This window comes from Malaya genurostris, chromosome 3 (assembly GCF_030247185.1).
Source record: "Malaya genurostris strain Urasoe2022 chromosome 3, Malgen_1.1, whole genome shotgun sequence".
Lineage (NCBI taxonomy): Eukaryota > Metazoa > Arthropoda > Insecta > Diptera > Culicidae > Malaya > Malaya genurostris.
In genome coordinates this window covers 61,281,398-61,300,969 of record NC_080572.1, presented here as the reverse complement: position 1 = coordinate 61,300,969, position 19,572 = coordinate 61,281,398, and the positions used below count along the sequence as shown (strand labels likewise).

The window sequence follows — 19,572 nt, the reverse complement described above, 5'->3', positions numbered from 1 at the left end:
GTTTTTGCCGCACGATACTGATTTGAGACTTTTGTTTTTGTCTATTTCGCTATCTACGGGATAACACATGATAGTTTCATCCATCGATTTAATGGATCTCCACTAGTGTGTGGTAGCAGCAGTGACGATTGTGTGATCTCAAACACAATGGTAAAGGTAGACAAACCTTTTATTGTCCTTCAACGATTTTGTTTTAGACTGTTAAGACGTAAAGCCGCCTTGAGCTAGTTTTAATATGATCAGTATGTAACGGGGAAACAGATTGGAAAACCGACATGTGAACACAATGATGTAATGAAAACCGCGAAAATGTTACCGCAGAGACGGGACTCGAACCCGTAGCTAACTCCTAACCGGGGAAATTGTTTTACCAATTAAACTACCCTGCATATGAAAACACATGAAGAGAAAGTCCAATTGATTGGACGAAACTAAGCATGCTTCGCTCTACTTAGCCACTACGGTATTCACTTACAGTCCCGTATCGACGGAAACAAATTCAACAGAAACACATACAATGATCACGAGTCTATTTCTACCCATCTGTTTTTGCCGCACGATACTGATTTGAGACTTTTGTTTTTGTCTATTTCGCTATCTACGGGATAACACACGATAGTTTCATCCATCGATTCAATGGATCTCCACTAGTGTGTGGTAGCAGCAGTGACGATTGTGTGATCTCAAACACAATGGTAAAGGTAGACAAACCTTTTATTGTCCTTCAACGATTTTGTTTTAGACTGTTAAGACGTAAAGCCGCCTTGAGCTAGTTTTAATATGATCAGTATCTAACGGGGAAACAGATTGGAAAACCGACATGTGAACACAATGATGTACTGAAAACCGCGAAAATGTTACCGCAGAAACGGGACTCGAACCCGTAGCTAACTCCTAACCGGGGAAATTGTTTTACCAATTAAACTACCCTGCATATGAAAACACATGAAGAGAAAGTCCAATTGATTGCACGAAACTAAGCATGCTTCGCTCTACTTAGCCACTACGGTATTCACTTACAGTCCCGTATCGACGGAAACAAATTCAACAGAAACACATACAATGATCACGAGTCTATTTCTACCCATCTGTTTTTGCCGCACGATACTGATTTGAGACGATGGGTAGAAATAATTAATATGGGATAACACACGATGGGTACGGGATAACACAAGATGGGTAGAAATAGACTCGTGATCATTGTATGTGTTTCTGTTGAATTTGTTTCCGTCGATACGGGACTGTAAGTGAATACCGTAGTGGCTAAGTAGAGCGAAGCATGCTTAGTTTCGTCCAATCAATTGGACTTTCTCTTCATGTGTTTTCATATGCAGGGTAGTTTAATTGGTAAAACAATTTCCCCGGTTAGTTAGCTACGGGTTCGAGTCCCGTCTCTGCGGTAACATTTTCGCGGTTTTCAGTACATCATTGTGTTCACATGTCGGTTTTCCAATCTGTTTCCCCGTTAGATACTGATCATATTAAAACTAGCTCAAGGCGGCTTTACGTCTTAACAGTCTAAAACAAAATCGTTGAAGGACAATAAAAGGTTTGTCTACCTTTACCATTGTGTTTGAGATCACACAATCGTCACTGCTGCTACCACACACTAGTGGAGATCCATTAAATCGATGGATGAAACTATCGTGTGTTATCCCGTAGATAGCGAAATAGACAAAAACAAAAGTCTCAAATCAGTATCGTGCGGCAAAAACAGATGGGTAGAAATAGACTCGTGATCATTGTATGTGTTTCTGTTGAATTTGTTTCCGTCGATACGGGACTGTAAGTGAATACCGTAGTGGCTAAGTAGAGCGAAGCATGCTTAGTTTCGTCCAATCAATTGGACTTTCTCTTCATGTGTTTTCATATGCAGGGAAGTTTAATTGGTAAAACAATTCCCCCGGTTAGGAGTTAGCTACGGGTTCGAGTCCCGTCTCTGCGGTAACATTTTCGCGGTTTTCATTACATCATTGTGTTCACATGTCGGTTTTCCAATCTGTTTCCCCGTTAGATACTGATCATATTAAAACTAGCTCAAGGCGGCTTTACGTCTTAACAGTCTAAAACAAAATCATTATAATTTTGATTTTTTTCAACGAATATTGGCGTTGGGAGGCAATATTATTGATCTTATTTCTAATGAGAACATTCAATATGAACTTGATTGTCAAACGATATCATTTCGATCACATGTGAACACTTCGACATGATATGCATTATGCATGTCATCTCGGTATATCCAGTGATATCAGCGCTAATGTGAACATGGTATAAGGGGTTATAGAAAACTTTCGAAACTGACTAGGTCCCAAACAGGATTCATACAAACGGTATGACAGCTGTCCGAGCTCTGAACTTAAGTTTAGCATTAAGCGAAAATGACATTACTAGCTATTTATGATAATACCACAGACTAACAGACAGGATACTCAAATTAGATTCTTCAATCATTTTAACGGTCATTTCGAATATTTCTTTATTTGGGACAGTACTCACATGTGTCATGATGGCGCCACGTTACCCTATCAAAAACATCCTGTCTGTCATCTATCAGTTCGGCTGAAAAATTCGTATCGTTTAATAGAAAGACACATTTTTTTTCCAAAATTCGTTTTTATTATTCAACATAATTGCCATCAGAGGCGATACAGCGATTATAGCGATCTTCCAACTTTTCGATACCATTTTTGTAGTACGATTTGTCCTTTGCCTCAAAATAGGCCTCAGTTTCAGCGATTATCTCTTCATTGCTTCTAAATTTTTTACCAGCAAGCATTTACTTGAGGTCTGAGAACAGGAAAAAGTCACTGGGGGCCAAATCTGGAGAATACGATGGATGAGGGAGCAATTCGAAGCCCAATTCGTTCAATTTCAGCATGGTTTTTCGTTGTTGTTTTTGATCGATTGTGAGCTCACGCGGCACGCATTTTGCGCAAAGCTTTCTCATATACAAATATTCGTGAATAATATGTCCAACACGTTCCTTTGATATCTTTAGGGTGTCAGCTATCTCGATCAACTTCACTTTACGGTCATTGAAAATCATTTTGTGGATTTTTTTCACGTTTTCATCGGTAACAGCCGCTTTTGGACGTCCACTGCGTTCATCGTCTTCGGTGCTCATATGACCAGTACGAAATTTTGCAAACCACTTACGAATTGTTGCTTCGCCCGGTGCAGAGTCTGGATAACACTCATCAAGCCATTTTTTGGTATCGGCGGCACTTTTTTTTCATCAAAAAGTAGTGTTTCATCAACACACGAAATTCCTTTTTTTTCCATTTTTTTCACAATAACAAAAGTAGCTTCACTCAAAATGCAATATCTCACAAACTAATAATCAGACAGCTGTCAAATTTATACACGTATCTTTTGAAGGTTGGTACTAACTGAAAATGGTATGGATTTAATTCTAGTGGCGCCCTCTTATAGAAACGATACGAACTTTTCAGCCGATCTGTTATACTGTGTTTATTTTTTTCATTTACCAACAGAGTTGCCATTCATGCAGAATTACCTGTAATGTATTGATTTGTATACGTCCATGCGAATTTCATGCAGGATACAGATTTAATACATATTGCCAAAACTATATACAGAATTATGCCTACTTCTCATCATCCAACGCAATACAAAATCGAACCCGTTTTGTTACAATATTTACTTGCTTCTGGTCTGCCGCCACTTAATTTCGGGTGAAAACTACCAACACAATAAAAAATAGTCTAGATGAACAACGTTGAGTCAAATAAATGGTTACCTTCCAACATCGCGAAAAAGTTAAATATATTATCAACGTAATCCAATAATTTATTGTGACGATTCATTTTCAAAAATTTTGATGAAATTAGGCATCCCTGCAAGCAGCTGATCGGTGTTGACAAACGAGGGGAAACCAACTAGTGAAAAAACTTTTACGTAACACAAGGGGTGTACCGATAGTAAATAGTTCGCGCAGTACAATATAGGTGGAACTAGTGCATCACGAAAAATTATTTTTATAAGAATTTACTCATACTGTCATGTCTGTTAGTCTGTGATAATACCTTTCATTCACTCTTTCGTTTGTAGTTAGGAAACAAAAATCAGAATCAGTCAACAGCGGAGTCATCAAATATTGATCTGAGAATACACTTCCTAAAACGGAATCGAAACCAAATTCGAAATATTCATCGGATTTTTTTTTCAAAAAGATGGTATATGATAAGAAAACATCATTTAGACTTATTTCACCTTTTTATAAGTCTAAATGCTGTTTTCTTTTTGTATGTGAGTGGAAATGATGGATACACTTAATTTTTTGCTTTGATACAAGCAAACAAACATGAACATGTAAAAAGTCACTCGCACACAAATAGTATTTGGTAGAATTATCTTATGCGCTGTTTACTGAATAACTAGACCAAAACTTTTTTCCTCCGCTTTGTCCTATGTAGGGTGAAGAGCGGAGTACTTTCTAAAATCTCATAACGATGCTAAAGCTAACTGATCGTTGGAAAATGATTTATTTATATTTTTACAGAGAATGTTCCGTTTGTAAGTACGTCTGTCGAAAAACTAAATAAATTAAAAAAATAATTACAATAACAGTGAATTTTACAATTACAATTCTACACTTTGGTCAGCTTGGAGCAAAATCAATCTTCAGTTCAGCAACGCCATCACATTGAACATATCATATTATATCATATCGAGATCTCTTCCCTCACTTAATTTATATATTTTTCCGTTTTGTACATTTGCGGATTTTCTACATTCTACATTGCAGTGTTTTCTACATTCTCCGACACTAGCTCTCGGTCAGGAACTAGACGTCAAAGTTAGTGAGACTGCAGTTTCAGGGTTGCCAAATAACATTTTCAATGTAGATAAGATTCCAGGAACATTTGTCGGATGCATCAAACGGCACTTAACGGCTTCATGCGCTTTACCTTTTAGACACTTCTGCAAGCGTATCAGATTCTCCTCCGCAGTGTACCCGCACATATCAGTAGTTGTCGTGAACGTAGAGTAAAATAACGGCCATTCTTCCGGTGATCCGCTGAATATTGGAAGTTCTCGCGACACGGCTTGTCGGGCTGCAACTTGGTTTTGCGTAAGCTTCATACCGTTACCGTTATTCGTACCGAAGGTGTCTTGTCTCGGAGTGGACCGCTGATTGGGAATGAATTTGGAGTGTTTATCCGGTTGTCGCTGGTACACGCCCGATTGCTTGGTTCCACAACTTCTAAACGAAAACTGATCAGAAACTTGCATTCGTTCGACTGATTCTACTACACTGGTAACGTGTGAGGCATCAACTGATTCGGATGGCTGTAATAAATTTGAACCCTGCGGAACAACGTCGTCGTTAGCAGCGGTCTCATTTAACCACTGAGAAACACGGTCATCTTCTAGCTCTGTCTCAATCTCATCTTCTTCTTCTTCTTCGGCCAATTCCTTAGGTAACTGATGACGATTACTTATATACTCGCGCCTACTGGCCTCTTCCGCCTCTTGTTGTTTCCGTTCTTCTTCCAGAATCTGCAACCGCACCTTTAACTGTTTCTGCTTGGTGAACCTTAGTGAACTTGCCTTGGAATGCTGGCTCAGGTTGTCACGACCCCTCGGTCGGCGCATCTCACTGTGTATTGCTCGGTCTACGTTTGCAGTGTTTTCTACATTCTCCGACACTAGTTCTCGGTCAGGAACTAGACGTCAAAGTTAGTGAGACTGCAGTTTCAGCAAGTACAGGAGAACAGTGGAATTGAATGGCGGCAGTTACACCATTAGAGTTTATTACACGTGTGTTTAATTTCAAGCCTGATCTGAGTTTTTTAGGTTGGGATACAATTAGTATCTACGTGCAGGGTAAGAATCATTAGTAGTACTTTAAATCAAAATTTAAGCTACCATAAAAATTTCATTTGTCAGTTAACCTTAAGCGCAGTACAGTACGGTACTACCGTTGATGATAAGTAATTTGAAATAGGAGTACTAAACGTGAGTAACTTTGAACTAATCTGAACTATGTTGAAACTCATACTTATATTGCGCTTGTAGGAAATTTTTAATATTAGTGAAATACACTTATTTGAAATCCGGAAAACTTCTATTTCGACTGCCAACAACTGGTGCTCCAGGGATCTCGCCGGAGCCTCCACTTCCGGAGCTGACTAAACGTGCAAAGTGGTTTGGAGATGTCAAGCCGATTCAGGTCAACGATGTCGTCCTCGTAGTAGATCCAGGACTTCCAAGAAACTGTTGGCCCAAGGGACGGGTCAAATAGTGTTTTCAAACTTCACAATCTTCCAGCCAGCTATATACCCAAGTAACCACGACGCATTATAACTTCACATTAATTCAACTTTAAAAATTCGCGTAAAATTTGATTAAATGCAACGGAGTTACAAATGTTTTTACAATGCTGTTATAAAGCTGGAAAGGGCGATTATTAGACTCTTATAAGATTATTTCTCTTATAGTTATTATTAAAGTTTCGTTGCTCCGAAATATAGCTTTGAATGTCGATATATAGCACGACGGAAGGTAATATAATAAAAAATGCTCAGTTACGTTTTGAATGCAAATTTAATGCACATTGCTTTAAAGTATGTAGTATTAGTGTAATTATACATTAACAATGTAAAAATAGAGTTGTAAATGTGCAGTGATATAATGCATATGGTTACTTGGGTATGTACTCATGGTAATATTTGTACAACCATTGTTAGAATGACCATACCAGAAAAGTCATAAATACAAATAGTCTTCTCAAGTTATAGTTTTTGTTATCTAGTACTTCATACAATATAGATGGTGAATAATCTCATATCATGGCCGTTGCTACTATTTAAGCATATAATTGAAATGATCATGACAAACAGTTTACGGCTACTATAGTATTTTTCTCAGTGTAGCATATAGTAATCACAGTTGACATAATATTACCCACTTTTGGAGATTTCGAACGGAGCCTACAGTTTCATCTGTCAAATTCAGTTTATATTTTAAAATAAAACCTGTCATCTCTGGTTGCAATCTATCAGAAAATGCTGTATTTTTGTTTATATTGAATTCAGTAAAAATTAATTTAGTTTAGAATTGTTTCACCGATTTATAGTCAAGTGAGCACAATGAAATTTTCTACGAGCAACGCGAAATGTTCTTCATACAGTGGGAAACATGTTATTTACGTTGGAACTCACACAGGTTCATTCAAAAGTAAGTATAATCTGCTGACCACGTGCATGTTTATGATAATGTCTGTTTCAGAACTAGAACCTTTCCAAGAAAATCCATACCTCCAAACAAATCTTCAACAGATCGAAACGTTGGATAAGACATCTAAGGTAACGTGCATGTCATTCGGTAACAAGGAGCAAACTGAAATTTTGCTTGGTAGAGCTAATCACTACGTGAAGGTATTCAACTCTGATAGCGAGGTCGCTGCGTCCAGTTTTGAGGCAGGCGATGGAGAAGTGGTTGGGCTCGGCAGGTCAGATGGGTATGTTGATCATAGAAAAGATAAAATCTTTTGTTCCTAATACCGTTTCATCGTTTGTTAGTTGTATAGTTACTGGTATAGACAAAGGCATAGTGAAAATCGTCAGGTATCCAGAAACTACCGAATTCTCTGTTGGTGAAAACCTCGCCAAGCTTAGAATCTGTTGTGAAGATCAAAATTTGATGGTGACCGGCGGAAAGAATCTTAAACAAATTATTAAAGTGTGGGATTTAGAGAATCAAAAAGTAATCTTTGCTGCCAAAAACGTTAGGAAAGATATGTTGGAGCTGGAGCAACCAGTTTGGGAAAACGATGTTTTGTTTTTGGATCGGAACACTATTGCATCATGTTCACGGCATGGATATGTACGTGTGTATGATCTAAGAGGAGTGCAACGTCGTCCAGTGCAGGCTTATAGTCCTCCAGATGATCAACTATCTTTCACATGTCTAGCTGGCAACGGAGGGTATCTGTATGCGGGAACGACCACTGTAGGAATGCGTGCTTTTGATATACGAAAAATGAAAAATCATATCCACGTGTACAAAGGATTCACCGGAACAATCACTAGTGTTGACATAGATGCCACTGGAAGTTATCTTTTCACATCATGTTTGGATAGATATGTTCGGATTCACCATGCTCACAAAACGGCGATGGTATATCAATGTTATGTTAAATCAAAACCGACTCAAATCTTGGGCACAGACTACAAAGAAAAGGCTGTCGTGGAAACGGACGATGATGATTTGATAATGATTGAAGAAAATGAAAACGATCAAGTCGATTCAGAATATGAAGATTTGTTTGCCAAAATGCAAACCGTGAAGTGAGTATGAATATTGGAAAATATTTGTCAATTTCATTCAAGTAATTGTTATTTATGTATAATTGCAGGGAAAACGAAACTACCAAAAAGCGCAAAAACGACTCTGAATTTCAGAATCCGTCGAAGCTGAAAAAATCGAAAAAGAGAAAAACAAACACTGAATAAACATTGTTTTCCAACTATAGCAAATTTTTGTTTTTGTAAATATTATGGGAATTTTCTATGGCTAATGCTGCTGAAATAAACAAATTAGTCGTCCTCATTGGTGAATGAACATTCTATTCGATGAATGGGGGAGTAAATTATTAACACATCCGTGCGTTAAACTGGACCTAAAATTTTTCGAATGATTCGACATCAGCGTTATTTTTCCTGGACTGGTGGCGTTATTTTTCGTTCTATTCAAATGTATCATGATGAACGCACCATGTATGAATAATCACAGATAACTTTCTCTTGAGTTTATCTTTTGTCCATCAGTGGTTCTACACGGATCTAATAAAGAGCAATTTCGACATTCTATTGTTATAATCCTGTAAAAAAAATCATCCATTCGATCGTTATTCCCATGAATGTCCAAAAATCGTCCAACGTGAAACCGATTCGGGACTTTGCCGATTTTGAAACAGTCCATTGAAGCACGTCATATTTTTTTTTCGTTCAATGAACTCGACAGGCAGGAGTCCATTGTTGAGCCATTTAAAATGTGAGGGGTTTGAGTTGAGCTAGCCTAGTTTTTTTTGGAGAATTTAGAAAATTACTGACTTCTACTTCGAATAAAAACAATAAACACAATTTCGTTTTATATGTAGAAAATACGCCATTTTCATATTTAATTTGTAGAAAAAATTAACAAACCATTCCAACAAACTGAATGAGTATTTCGTCCAATATGCCGTTCAACAAACGCACAAGAATCCCTAATCTCAGTATGAATTTTTACTTGGACTGAACAAGACAACACTAGTTATCGAATAAAACGTTGATGACAGTACTCAGCCAAACCGGCATCTTCGTAAACTGTCACTGATCAAAAATTATATAACTTGTCTAGACCACTCTGACCCGTATTTCTGGAAGAATATTTTCTTCGAGTCTCGCGAAGTTTTCTTGTCGAGTGTGAATCCGTGCATTCAGTAGTTCTGAAGCTCTGCAGACCACCGGGAAGATTAGCTATACATAATGGCATCTCTAATACATACTGTCCGTGGTTTAATTCGTCGAAATTCAAAACTGGTCCCATCACTTGCGATTCGCTCTATCTCTACATCTGCGTTGCAGCAGTCAAATAACAGCCAAAGATTCTTGGTGCAGCCACGGCAGCTTCTCTGTCGCTTTGAGGTTAGTAGGCAAATTTTGATTAGATTGGATCAAGAACGTTTTATGTAATGATCTGTATTTTTATTCCTTTTACCGTCTGGTATTGTTTCAACAGCAGGAAAGCAAAAATGTTTTGCGATTTTATTCCTCTAAGCCCAAGTTAGCTGAGGTTCGGGAGCGAGTTCTTAAAGTTGTTGCTGCTTACGATAAAGTTACTGCCGATAAGGTGCGCTAATGTTTTTGTTTTTCTTTCAATCTCTTCCCAACATAGCAAATCGGTTGTAGGCAACTAGAATTCACTAGAAACTACAGCGCTAAGGAACCGCTTACATTGCAGCTGATTAAGGAACGCGTTCTACTTGTGTTGAAACTATACGACAAAATCAACCCGGAGAAGGTACGTGTGGAGTGTTCAGGATGTTACTGTAATACCTGCAGCTTCATTTTAGTGTTTCTTCGGTTGCCGACCGATTTGCCATGAGGAGAGATAAGAAATCTCTTTTAACTTTAAAACTTCCTTCATTGCAGTTGACACTGGAATCGCATTTTATCAACGACCTTGGTCTGGATTCGTTGGATCATGTGGAAGTAATAATGGCCATGGAAGATGAGTTTGGTTTCGAGATTCCCGATAGTGATGCAGAGAAACTTTTCAGACCGGCTGATGTAGTGCAATATGTCGCCGACAAGGAAGATATTTATGAATAAATGGTGAAAAATACTCACCTTGTTGAATTTTTTGCTGCCCGGTAGCTGCATCTAAAAAATAACGAAAGAAATACACTGCAGAATTTAGTTTAAAATAAAATATTTTACAAACTGTACCCTGTCAGTTTTTGTTTTCGTTACAGAAGATGCAGGTTTGGGCAAGATGGGCCATCGCTGGCCAAAGTCTGTCACGTTAGTTAGTTAGTGACAGCAAAGAAAAAAGAGAAGATGCAGGTTTCATCAAATCCCTCCCATGGTTGGTTGGCTTGACGGTATTGCAAACATCAGATACCATTACTAATATTTTAACTATCGAGTTTATCAAATGAGATATGAAACAACTTGGATAAGATGTTGATTGCATTACGCTCCAACATCCGGGGTAGGAGAGGCCGGTAGGGCTTAAATGAGCTACCGGTCCTTATTACTAGTATGAAGCGAAGAATCAATGAAATGAACGTACCCAAGTCAGGTTTCATACGATAACGGAACAGTTGAACGGTGAATAAGGTTCATCTTTGACGTTTGTTGGTGGTGTGTGTACCATGGAATACTGTAGAACAGAATAAAATAATATAGTTCATCCAGTTTATCACCTCGATTCTGTATTTCGTTCGAATCGGATTGATTCGATCGAATACGAAATTTTGCATTCTGTAACTCGATCGAATTACAGAATGCAACATTTTACATTCGTTCAAAAAATCCGATTCGATCGAAATACAGAAGAGGGATGTATATTGTGAGGATGTGTCGTTTAGGCCTGATGTGTGAGTGAAATATAAGAGTAAGTACATGCAAGAACGGTAATAAAAGCTATCGTTTCAGCTCAGGACTAACAATCGACCAATAGAAGAGATAGAAATTGGGTAACGGCACCCCTATTCATCTCAAAACCATTAGACATTTCATATACGAAAACCATTAGTTAGAGTGAGATTTGTTATCTCTGTTTGATAGATTAACTTCAAGAGTAACATATAATTTGGAGCATTTTGCGTAACTAAAACAGCAATATTGAATAATTTCCTAACTACTTTTATGCGCTTTTTCTTTTATTGAAAGTCGAGTAATCGGTAAAATAACATGGTGACTCGACCAGTGCTGTTAACTGTTTTTTCCAAAAATCTGTATTTGGCGGAAAAATCTACCTGTACAATATCTTTCTCGAAAAATCAAAAATCGATTTAGTGCGGAAACTGATTTTGCGACCAAAAAAAAAAAGGTCGCTCGACCTGGTTTACCCCTATGGAATCCAACACAAAAACAAAAAATCGGTATTTATCTGTATGAAAATTGAAATAAGAGTATATCTGTATTCCTGTCATTGCTGTCAACTGTTTTTTCCAAAAATCTGTATTTGGCGGAAAAATCTATCTGTACAATATCTTTCTCGAAAAATATCAAACATCGATTTAGTGCGGAAACTGATTTTGCGACCAAAAAAACCTGGTTTACCCCTATGAAATCCAACACAAAAACTGAAAATCGGTATTTATCTGTATGAAAATTGAAATATCGGTATTTTGAGAGAGCATATCTGTATTCCTGTTTCGAGTCCAAAAATCGGTATAAATACCGAGAAATCGGTATAGTTGGCAGCGCTGATTCCTGTATCGAGTCCAAAAATCGGTATAGTTGGCAGCGCTGGACTCGACTGATGAGATGACTATTGGCAGTAGATGTGCGAAACAGCTCATACCGGTGAGCAGCTCCGAACCGATCAGCTCACTAAAGTGAATCGATTCAATGCATCAGCTCTTCAGCTCATTTAGATTGAACTGAAGGTTAGTTTTGAGCGCCGTTTTTCTTGCACCGTTTTTCTTGCGCCGTTTCTCTTACTCCGTTTTTCTTTCATATGCATGATCGAAATCATTAATGCACAAAGAACAATGCTATGCGAACTAATTTGTGTGTGAATCATTATTATGTCACATTTGTTGGCATCCCTGAATGTACCTTACCCTACTGAGTGAGAGGTAAGATTTCTTATTGACAATATCTCATTCAATCTGTTAAAGAAGGATAGATGCACATTTGGTAGAACATTTCTTCTCATTTAGAAATCGCTCTTCAAGAGCCGAAGATCCGTTCAGCTCGTAGCTTGTTACCACCTTACCAGTGCTGTGAACTGGTGAGCTGCGGTTCTTTTAAAAAGAGCTGTGAGCTGTCAGCTCACTTTAAAGATTCGATTCACTGGAACAGCTCAGGAGCGAATTGCCCATCTCTAATTGGCACACTAATTTTAGTTGGAAACTATTAGAATAGAAATTGAAACTCAATGTTATGATACTTGCTTGTGGAATACATGTAGGTATGTATGTATGTGTATCTGTGTGTATGTATGTATGTGTTTTTGTGTGTATGTACAATATACATTGTATCGTGCCCTTGGGTGCGTTGTATTAAATTGGTCGTGATAACAGGTAAAAATTGCAAATTCTTTATATCCCAAAAAATTGCTGGCCGCAATTTCTCTATAAAGTATGATACGCTAAACTGACTGATGAATGCACCATATATGAATAATCACAGATAACTATCTCTTAAGTTTATCTTTGGACCATCAGTGGTTCTACACGGATCTAATAAAGAGCAATTTCGACATTCTATTGTTATAATCCTGACATTCTATTGTTATAATCCTTCCCATGAATGTCCAAAAAATCGTCCAACGTGAAACCGATTCGGGACTTTAGTTTGCCGATTTTGAAACAGCTAAAAAAAAGGTCGCGACATTTTCAAAAGTCTGTAAATTTTGACGAAAGTCGGCGAAAAACTCGATTTTCTTAAGTCTGCAAAAGTCTGCACAACATAAAATGTCTGCAGCACTTTGTACGAAATCTGCAGACGTACAGACAAATCTGCAGATCTGGCATCTCTGGTCGTGATACATTTCGATTGTGAGTCAGTGTACACCAGATGTTGAAAAGGGCCTAAGGATGATAACACCGACGACACGACCAGGCACTCCGAAGAAAAATCGAAATAAAAAGTGTCTGTGAGTGATTTTCCGTCAGTTACCACAAATATAGCGGCCCCTTGATAATGATAAAATTATTCTTTTTAGGCAACACTGTTCTGGTTGCTATGCGTTATTTGTCAAGGAACCGCATATATAGAAATAAACAAACCAAATTGAAAACTATCCCGTTCCATTGTCAGAAGCCACGAAAATGCAAGAAAAAAAGGATTAATTTAGGAATAAAGCGATCTATTCTCTTGTGTGCAGCCACATATTTCCAAATCTGTTGCAATAAAATGGACACAAGACGAAACTGAATTTATTATAATGTGTATTTGCTAATAATCAAGAAAAATTACTGTTTCTAAAAATAAAAATAAACGTGGAGCAGGATGTTTATTTCGTTTATTATGCATTCAATTGAGACCAAAAACATTATTTCGTAACACTAGAAGAACCCTTACAGAAGTTTAAATCAATGGGAAAAGAACGATAATGAAATTGCTGCGTTCTGTGATGTCGATTTCAAACACCAGTATTAAATTTAAGCTATTTTCAAATATCCTTTATACATTGAGTCAGTAACAATAAAATGCATTCATTTATGTTATTTCTCTGCTAAATCATGCTAGAAAGCTTGATTGTTTTCCATGAAGATCTTTATTGGAGATGCGTTTCAAGTCTTCTCAAGAGAATTTTCCAAGAATTATCCAGATGTCATACTAAAACTATTCTAGGGTTAGCAAAAGTCAGAAAACAAAAGTTTGTCTCAATGGCGCGAAAAAATAGTAATGCTGATGATACGATCTTAGGAGAAATTCTTAGTCGCATAATTTAAAGATTTTATGAAAACTATGCAAAAGTTTCAATTCATTATTGAATTTTTCTAATGGTGTGAGATGATGATGTAGTTGATTGGTAACTGCTTTGGTATCAAATTTCCGGTGCATGGTGCACTGGTGGTGCAAATAAAATAATATAACTTATCCGTATCGCAAAAACATAGCGTTTCACATAACTTTTAAGGGCCGATTCTTGTTTTTAGGCAAAGTAGTAAAATGCGCGACTGGTATATATCGATTCGGAGTTAGTTTTGTTTATCTACATAAACTTGTTTTTGAATAACAGTATCCAAGGTATCTGTTATTCGAAATCAATAATTTATCAAATCGAGTTGCCAGTTTTAACAAATTTTCAAGTAATTTCGTTCTGACATTTCGAGTTACTGAGGGGTAGTCAGATTTGCGATACAGTTTTAATAGACGAGTGGCAGGTCGTGTCGTCGATAACACTGTCAAGGATCCACCAAAGGTAACGAAATGTGAACATGCTGTAGTAATACCAAATACAAATTATAATACGGAGTACTCCGACAAATTTTCAAGGACACATTTTGCATCGTGCGGTACATTGTCATGATACACTGTCAGAGTGACAATGTACTTTAACGAATTTTCTATAAAACTAGCAACACTGAAGGGTAAGAACAAGTTCACTATAGTTACTGTTTATTATAGTGAAAAATATGTAAACATATTACTTACATATTTTTATCCTTAGGAAAACTATGGAGCGAAATTTCGGACGACCCTGTTCGTGTGTCACATCCCTCTACTAAGCAACTTCTCACCATTTCGAAGGCTTCTCGGTTTATTAGCCGGCGATATTTAGACTGATTGTTGCAGTTTAATACAGCAGCGATAAACAAACAAGTTAGTTTTGCACCGTAGCAACTAGCATAAAGCGTTGCCAGAAACGATCTCCTTTCACATTTTCACACTATCGCAACGAAAGGGAGATATTTGCTAGGCTTACTTGTTCATGCTGTGAACCAAACATTGGCGATTCGTTTATATGGGACTTAGGGGTATTATTATTTGTATTTGGTAATACTAATAATTGATTACATATATAGAAATACTAAGATAATGTTGAAAAATATCAAAAATTAAAAACTCAAGTGTTAATATCATTTAAATAAAAACGTATATATTCAGTTCTCATCCGTCAAACCATGATGAGCGGCCTTAAAAAGATGTCATTAAAAAACCACTAATCCTTTTTTGTCTTCTTTTCTTTTCTTTTTTTATGTGGATGACTGAGCACACGAAACATGATGAACAAACAATATTTATTAATAAGAACAAGACAAGAATAAGAATAAGACACAAACAACACTGCGTACAACTAACTTTTACATTTCAGGAATAACATGTCAGCGAAAGTACGTAGTGGAAATAAAGTAGAATGACAACAAAAGACACTTACAAAACACAGTTGAATAGAACCACTGGAATGAAGGTAAAACACGATATAGACTATGACCAAAGGTAAGAAAAACCGACATAAATAAAGAAAACCTGTTTTAATCCACCTAGTGGTATAATGATGCCTTTCTCATTTTCATTTTCTCCTGTATTCCACGAAATACAACAAGGTAAAAAAGTTTAGGAACTAGTTTTGAAGATTTCTGTTGCATAATTGTTGCTACATTGATATACTACATTTGAATTTAAGTTAGTAATAATCTATTCAATCATATGTGAGAAAGTAAAGTGAGCTACATTTTATTATATTTGATTACTACTATTGGTATTTCCACAACCAAAAGCTGGATATCGGCATAGTGATATTCGGTTCATTCAACCATGCCCGGGTTGCAAACCAATAATAAATTTTATTATTAAAACAGAACATCTCAATGGTAGAAATTAACATTATTACGTTTGATATGAGTTAAAATTTCAAAATTCATAACAAAGTCTACATGGGAAAAAGTCAACAAAATATAAAATTCTATCATTGTAATATCAAACCAAAAACAAAATATTTAGAGAAGAAGAATTTTTCAGTTATTTTATATTCTAGCATTCAGAATAAAATAATATAAGAATTTCTCTTATCTGATTCTGATGCAGTTTATTCAATTGTATTTTATTTGAAGATAGAACTACTGGATCAATGGTACTTAATAAAATTGTAATAACTCATCAATAACGAAATAAGATATAATAATTAATTTAGATGCTAAACAGATATTGTACAATTTCTTGATTCTCTAGAAGAAATATCAAGAAAATATCAAATATCGCTATGATAGCAAAGAAACGTCAAGACAAGATATGCTGGTAAAATTTGTTATTATTTTGATCTTTGTTTGCCATCTACCCGGGTGTACTAATATGAGCTACACATGTTTTTACGATTCTCTATGATGATTTTAATTTTGGAAAAAAATGTGATAAAATTCAGCAAATCATTTATGGGACTATCAATGGTTTATTTGGTTACAGAGTCTCATGATCTGCAAACTAGAGAAAGACACTAGCCAATATAAAGAGGTAGCTTATGAACAAAGTATTCCTAAAATTGACGTTCTCATACTGAGCACCCTATCTTCGGAACCAGGGGTTTGATCCGAATGAAAATTGACATTTTATATGAATCTAAGTTTGTGAAAATGGGTTCTGCCATCTCCGAGAAAAGTGAGTGACATTATATTGACATTTTGAATGCACTATTTCCATATTTTAGTGCATGTCACCGTATCAAGTTGGATACATATGAAATTCCGGAATTTTGTTTGGAACCATGAGATCTTTAATTTGAATCTAAGTATGTGAAACTCGGTTTAGCCATCTCCGAGAAAAGTGAGCGACATTATTTTCACATTTTTAATGCATTATTTTCACATTTTTTCGTCAAATCACCCTCTAATTCCGGAAGCAGAAGTCGGATCCAAATGAAATTCGGGAACATTGTATGGGACCGGAAGACCTTTCATTTGAATTTAAGTTTGTGAAAATCGGTTTAGCCATCTTCGAGAGAAGTGAGTTACATTATTTTCACATTTTTAATGCATTATTTTCACATTTTTAGTTTATATCACCCTGTAAATCCGGAAGCGGAAGTCGGATCCAAATGAAATTCGGGAACATTATATGGGACCGTGAGACCTTTCATTTGAATATAAGTTTGTAAAAATCGGTTACGCCATCTCCAAGAAAAGTTAGTGACATTATTTTCACATTTTTGGTGTATATTACCCTGTAACTCCGGAATCAGAAATCGAATCCAAATAAAATCCAGGAACTTTGTATGGGATCGTGAGACCTTTAATTTGAATCTAAGTTTGTGAAAATCGGTTTAGCCATCTCCTAGAAAATTGAGTGACATTATTTTCACATTTCCAATGCATTATTTCCACATTTTTGGTGCATATCACCCTGTAATTTCGGAAACGGAAGTCGATATCCAAATGATATTCAGGAATATTGTATGGGACTATGAGACCTTTCATTTGAATCTAATTTTGCGGAAATCGGTTCATCCATCTTCGAGAAAAGTGAGTGACATTATTGGATTGCAGAATCGGGGTGAATAAAGCATCTTTAATCGAAGCAAAACTATAACGGCGTATTGTTTTTTTATTGAAGCTTTTATTGAAATGTTCTTTGATTTTACTAGCACTTTTGCGAATATTAATGAAATTCGATAGAAAAAGTACGAATAGGACGTAATTCAAAATAAGGCTCACAAGCAAATTCATACGTACAATCTTGATTCAAAGGACTCTATTCACTCATATTTGAAGGGGCTTGGAGCTAGTTAAATCGAATTCAAATCAAAACACACACACACACACTCACACACACACACTCAAACCGCTTCTCGAGCTCGGCATTTTGAAATGCCGAAGTACATCGGCAACATGACATTTTACTGATTTTTCAGTAATTCACATGCTCTTTTCCGAGATTCGTTAAGATAATGTGCTGGTATCTCAGTAAAACTCGTACTTTTGCCGAAGTTTGGCATAATATTATAACAGTAAACAACAAATATACCGAAATCAGCAAATCCGTTTGCCGAGATTTCGAACAGAAACTCGGTGAGACACTTGTCATCTAATGTCTCTTTTCAATTTTGCAAAGCATCACGTCGCCGACGACACGACCTGCCACTCGTCTATCGAAACTGTATCGCAAATTTAACCACCCCTCAGTAACTGGTAATGTCAAAATGAAATCGCTTGAAAAAAATTGAAACTGGCTACACAAGTTGCTAAATTATTGATTTTGAATAACAGTAACCATATCCTTGGTTACTGCACATTGAAGATTTGAGCCGACGACACGACCTGCCACTCGTCTATAAAAACTGTATCGCAAATTTAACTACCCCCCAGTAACTGGTAATGTCAAAACGAAATTGCTTGAAAATTTATTGAAACTGGCAACAATTGTCGAAAACTGTTGATTTAAAATAACAGTTATCCATGGTTACGTATGTATGTTGTTTCATTGGAGTATATTTAAAAAAATCTCAGAAGAAAAACAACACGTAATTTTTAAGAATCATAAGGAGATAAGATTTTTGTGAATCAGAAGCGGTAGAAAATATTCAATATTCAATATTATCACCGGGGCCCAGAATTATCACAAAAATATAACCAAAATGGCACATTCGTAGATATTAGCTTTGAACTACCATTTTGCTACGGACCTTAACTCGATTTTTTTATATTGTAGATCATACACTTTGGTATGAAAGAAGTAGTAGGTCTCATCTTGTCCACGGAGGAGAGCAGGAGAAATCCATGTGCGGGAAAGTAAATTTGTTAAACTTGGAATTCTAGCTTTGCTCGGGAAATAAATCCTCAACTACGGCCCAGTAGTCGAACTGATCGGGTTCCTATGTACGATAATGCGAAGCATAATATTGATCCCGTGAATTTATACGAAATCAAAAACGTTTTTTCATAGTAATGCAAATAAATATTGGAAGAAGCCTTTTTAAATTGCTAAATTTAATACAACCTATAATTGTTTATCATCATTTGAAGAATATAATTAATTATTATTGTGAAACTAAACAAATTTACTCTTTTCAATGAAAGTTCGAATTATTGCGGCACAATTTAAACGGTTTTTATCAGTTTTACGAAACTGAGCTCTCCGGATATCATTCAACATAAACGGCTTAGTAATCAATACACAAGACAGTAAACAATAAGAAACTCTCAATTGTTATTGTTAGTCATTTAATAAAATAAAAATTTCTTAAAAAATCACAAAGAATTGTAAGGTAGATTTCATCTCAGCGAATGACCATCGTATCTGGTTCTTTGTGCCACAGAGTTGTGTTTGGTGTTTGTACTTTTTTGTGAAAAATTTCAGTCCGAACCCCAATGTGTGTATGTTACGCAGGAATTGTCTTGGGTCTATGATGTTTTATACTTGAAAATGGGTTCTTGAATAG

At 36.3% G+C, this 19,572-nt stretch overlaps 2 protein-coding genes across 4 annotated transcripts; both read left to right on the top strand.

Moving 5' to 3' along the window:
• Positions 1–6,989: 6,989 nt before the first annotated feature.
• On the top strand, positions 6,990–8,503 carry LOC131434945 (WD repeat-containing protein 74). Its single transcript, XM_058602279.1, has 4 exons — positions 6,990–7,206; positions 7,258–7,489; positions 7,551–8,318; positions 8,387–8,503. The coding sequence occupies exons 1-4, from the start codon at positions 7,119–7,121 to the stop codon at positions 8,481–8,483; spliced, it is 1,185 nt and encodes a 394-aa protein (XP_058458262.1). The 5' UTR covers positions 6,990–7,118; the 3' UTR covers positions 8,484–8,503.
• Positions 8,504–9,348: 845 nt separating this feature from the next.
• Positions 9,349–10,462, top strand: LOC131434946 (acyl carrier protein, mitochondrial). 3 transcript variants are annotated; one of them, XM_058602282.1, is made up of 3 exons: positions 9,349–9,659; positions 9,757–9,864; positions 10,167–10,462. In XM_058602282.1, exons 1-3 carry the CDS (start codon positions 9,501–9,503, stop codon positions 10,344–10,346), a joined length of 447 nt encoding a protein of 148 aa, XP_058458265.1. In that variant the 5' UTR covers positions 9,349–9,500; the 3' UTR covers positions 10,347–10,462. The 3 variants fall into 3 exon arrangements, with proteins under 3 accessions (XP_058458265.1, XP_058458264.1, XP_058458263.1); XM_058602281.1 differs by having other exon boundaries at positions 9,754–9,864; XM_058602280.1 differs by lacking the exon at positions 9,757–9,864 and adding an exon at positions 9,910–10,035 and having other exon boundaries at positions 9,354–9,659.
• Positions 10,463–19,572: the final 9,110 nt, after the last annotated feature.

Excerpts from the sequence above, each read along its gene's own strand:
- LOC131434945 (XM_058602279.1), top strand. The coding sequence starts at position 7,119 with ATGAAATTTTCTACGAGCAACGCGAAATGTTCTTCATACAGTGGGAAA. Across the intron at positions 7,490-7,550 it reads GGGCTCGGCAGGTCAGATGG|TTGTATAGTTACTGGTATAG; the intron begins GTATGTTGATCA and ends ATCGTTTGTTAG. Across the intron at positions 8,319-8,386 it reads GCCAAAATGCAAACCGTGAA|GGAAAACGAAACTACCAAAA; the intron begins GTGAGTATGAAT and ends GTATAATTGCAG.
- LOC131434946 (XM_058602280.1), top strand. The coding sequence starts at position 9,501 with ATGGCATCTCTAATACATACTGTCCGTGGTTTAATTCGTCGAAATTCA. Across the intron at positions 9,660-9,909 it reads AGCTTCTCTGTCGCTTTGAG|CAAATCGGTTGTAGGCAACT; the intron begins GTTAGTAGGCAA and ends TTCCCAACATAG. Across the intron at positions 10,036-10,166 it reads ACAAAATCAACCCGGAGAAG|TTGACACTGGAATCGCATTT; the intron begins GTACGTGTGGAG and ends CCTTCATTGCAG.